Source organism: Orycteropus afer, unplaced genomic scaffold (assembly GCF_000298275.1).
Source record: "Orycteropus afer afer isolate SDZICR_OR568_19922 unplaced genomic scaffold, OryAfe1.0 scaffold00213, whole genome shotgun sequence".
Taxonomy (NCBI): Eukaryota; Metazoa; Chordata; class Mammalia; order Tubulidentata; family Orycteropodidae; genus Orycteropus; species Orycteropus afer.
The window spans coordinates 3,078,242-3,082,379 of record NW_006921800.1 but is presented as its reverse complement, the minus strand read 5'-3'; the positions used below and the strand labels follow the sequence as shown (position 1 = coordinate 3,082,379).

General features: G+C 39.6%; 1 protein-coding gene across 1 annotated transcript in view; it reads left to right on the top strand.

Annotated features, from left to right (window-relative positions):
- Nucleotides 1-4,138, top strand: part of LOC103203339 (cystathionine gamma-lyase-like) — a gene marked incomplete at its 3' end in the record, with an annotated part of 43,065 nt that overhangs the window by 16,963 nt on the left and 21,964 nt on the right. The window contains exon 2 of the mRNA XM_007948323.1: nucleotides 3,747-3,828. Coding sequence (XP_007946514.1) covers nucleotides 3,747-3,828 — 82 coding nt within the window. The remainder of the gene's footprint in view (nucleotides 1-3,746; nucleotides 3,829-4,138) is intronic.

Genomic DNA, 4,138 nt, shown 5'->3' with positions numbered 1-4,138 from the left:
GGCTGACTGCTCTTCTGTCTGGGTTTCTGGCTTTTATCCCCTTTCTCCTGCTCTTCCGGCCTGCTACTCTTGGTGGCAAATTTAGGGGCCCTAATATATGGCATAAATAGGCTGTCAAGAATAACCCAAAATACACAAATAGCAGAAGAGAAACTAGATGAATGGGACCTTCTAAAAATTAAATTTTTATGTGCTTTCAAAGACTTCTCCAAAAGAGTCAAAGAGAACCTACAGATTGGGAAAGAATTTTCAGCAATGACATATCTGACAAGGGACTTATCTCTAGAATTTATACAAAAAACTCCAACACCTCAATAACAAAAAGACAAATAATTAAATTAAAAAATGTGCAGAAGACATGAATAGACACTTCACCAAGGAGGATATTCATGTAGCAAACAAACACATGTGAAGAAATGCTCATGATCCTTAGCCATTAGAAAGATACAAATCAAAACAACAATGAGATACCATCATGCCCCAGCATTAGTAGCAAAGTTCAACAAGACAGAAAACAACAAATGCTGGCAAGGATGTGGAGAGATTAGGACTCTTATACACTGCTGGTAGGAATGCGGTATAGAGATTCCTTAAAAAGTTGGAAATAGAAATACCATTTGATCCAGCCATTCCATTACTAGGTATATATCCTAAGAAGTGAGAACCAGGACAAAAACAGACATAAGCACACCCATGTTCATTGCAGCACTATTTACAATAGCAAAAAGTTGGAAACAACCTAGGTGTCCATCAACTGAGCAATGGATAACCAAACTTTGGTATATGCACATGATGGAATACTATGCAACTGTAAAGAATAATGTATAATCTGCAAAACACTGCATAACATGGTTAAACTTAGAGGATATTATGCTAGTGGAATAAGTCAATCACAGAAGGACAAATATTGTATTAGTCCATTATTGAAAAAGTCAAGGAACAGTTTATATATGGAAGGAAATTTTCTTTGTTGGTTACCAGAGGTGTGAGGGGAGGAGAGGGAACACTGTTAGGTAGAGATAAGTAGTGATTTGGGTGAAGAAAAGGACAATATACCAAATGTGAGTGATTCACATGGTGGCTTTGAGGAAGAAGAAGACATAGAGAGGTACATGGGAGGTATAGACAACAAAGATGAACCCTGTGGTAGTTATGTTTGTGTGTCAACTTGGCTGGGCCTGGTTGAGTGGTTGGGCAGCTGGTGGTAGTTATTTCCCATGATGAGACGGGCAATCTACTCCATGGTGGGATCTACCACAAGCAGATGAGTAGCTGCCTTTGGGATGTGGTCTGCTTCCTATATTTAAGGAGAAACCTTGGGAATGGTCTCTAGCCTACGGCATGCTTGGACCTTGCATGTAGCTGTGTCATTGCTCAGCAGCCTGCCGTGTGGTTTGGTAACATTGGGACTGTGCCTTTTGACTTGTCAGTCTTGGGGCTTATCAGCCTCAGCAGCTGTCTGAGTGAAGAAATGCCTCTAGCTCCAGTTGGCCGGGAGCAGGAGGCAGAGCTGGACCCCAAGGTTGAGGGGCTTTCACCCAGCTCCTAGAGCCTGGCACTTTGAACTTGGCTTTCAAGCCTCCAAATTGTAAAAATAAACTCCTGTTTCTTAAGGCCATGCCATTCATGGTATATTCTTGTCAGAGCAGCACTAGGTAACCAGAATAAACCGTTTTGCACATACAGTACTGTGTTGTCAGTGAAGGAAAACACAAGTATATGGGTGGACAGATGGGTGGACAGGCTGAACTATTACGTACATCTATGCAGCAGGGAGTGTGCCCAAGACCTGTATAGGGTTAGCAGACAGTGGTTCTAAAAGTGTAATTGTATGTTCTGTAAGAATTCCCAGGGGTATAGTAGAGCTGACAAGGGACAAGTTTGTAGTCATTTCTTGGTCACAGCCAGGTACCCAGAGAGAGTGAGTAGTTGAACCTGTGGGCTTGGGACCATAGTTGCAGGGGACATCAAGATCTATTGGCATAACATACTACACAAAACATTGTTCCACCTCCTACTTTGGTGAGTAGCGACTGGGATCTTAAAAGCTTGCAAGCAGCCCTCTAGATGCAATAATAGGTCTCTCCTCATCCAGAGCAAAGAAGAATGAAGAAAACCAAAGATTCATGGAAACAGTTAGTCCTAGCGACTGTTAGACCATCTGATCCTCAGACTATGAGAGCAGAAGAACTAGATGATTCCTGGCTACCACTGTCAACCATTTGGAGTGGGTTCTATGTAGGAGATCCTGGATAGAGAGGGAGAACAATGTGGAACAAAACTCAAAGTCATTTGGGAAAAAAAAGCTGGGGGGGAGACCAGGTTTGCTGATCTGACAGAGCCTGGTGGAACCACTGAGACTATGGTCCCTAGCTGCCCTGCAGGTCTAGAATTGAACTCACACCTGTGGCTTCCAGCCAAACAGAAAGACAGGCATATGAGTTGAATGTGTACCTGAGGTAGATACACTCCTTGGAGAGAACAATCATGGGAGAGAAAAGGGCTGTTTATGCACAGGGAGACAGCTCAGGGTGCAGGAGTGCATGGAGGGATGGACACAGGGAAGAGGTAACTATCAGGAGGTAGTGGGAGGGGAGCTGTTGCATTGGGGTAAATTGTAGTCAATGTCATGAGACAAAGTGTGTGTGAACTGCTGTATAGAAAGTGAATTTGCTCTGTAAACTTTCACCCAAATCACAATTAAAAAAATTAAAAAATGTTCTGTAGAATTAGCTGAGCCCCATTAAAAAAAATTAATCTACGGTTATATAAATTAAAGTAATATTTGCCTCTGAGAAGGGGTGTTGACTGCAAAGAGGTACTAGGAACTTTCTGAAGTGATAGACATGTTTTATATCGTGACTGAAATGGTATTTACACAAGCATGAACATTTGTCAAAAATGGCTTCAATCTGTGTATTTTAAATCTGTGCATTTCATTGTATATAAACTCTGTATCAACTAAAAAACATTGGGGAGAAACACACTTTGGGAACAAAATGTTTATAAATTTATGGATGAAAATGAATTTGCTCTGTAAACTTTCGCCTAAACCACAATAAAATGTTCAAAAGAAAAAAAAAGTAGTATGTGGAGCTGCCTTATCAAGAATTGCTCCCTATTTTTTGGGTCATGTTTATATAACTAAAATATGAACTTTGAGCATATAAAGAATCTGTTCATTTCTTCCCTGTTGCATGCTAAAGAACACTATTACATATTTCTTAGGAATTGAAATACAGGTTAGGGTTATATTCTCTGTTAACTCATGCAATACTCTTTTTCCTAATGTCCCCAGATTAATAGGTAAAGGTGAGTCTAACAAAATAACAATTCTAGTGATGAAGACTCACTTACCTAGTGGTTACCATTTGCCAGATATTATCAGAGAATTTATTATACATTTTCTTATTTTATCCTCAGAACAATTTCACGAAATATATAGTGTCATCATTCCCATTTACAGATACTGGGATTGATTCTTGGAAAGATTAAGTGATTTACCTATTGGTACTCAGCTCTTAAGTGGCAGACACAGAATTGTGATCCAGTGTGGTTGACTTCTGAGCCTCTCCACATCATTACAGCCATAACAGTCATGGCTGTAATGGCAAAACATATCATGACTAAATAATAGAAGATCATTATGAGAGGATGAACCCCAGGGTAATTGTGGAGATGTCTATGTTGGGACTCAGATATTAAATTTAAATCTCTAAGGATGAACTCTAGCTTCTTTTCTTCAGGGTTTTGACTATAGCCGTTCTGGAAATCCCACCAGGAATTGCTTGGAAAAGGCAGTGGCAGCACTGGATGGGGCTAAGTACAGTAAGTGATTTTTATTTCAAAATTTGTAAAGTCTGGAATCCATTCTTAAATGTGTAGAAAAAAAGTCATAAAGGCACAGAATACAGAATTGGAAGAAAATAAAGATTGTTGTCATTAATTGCCATCAAGTTGTCTCTTGGACACCCCATGTGTGACTTACTAAAACTAAAACTGCATAGGGTTTTCTTTGCTGTAATCGTAATTTTTTTTTTTTTTAATTGTGATTTGGGTAGAAGTTTACAGAGCAAATTCATTTTCCATGCAACAGCTCATACATTTTGTTTCATGACATGGATTGCAATCCCCTAAT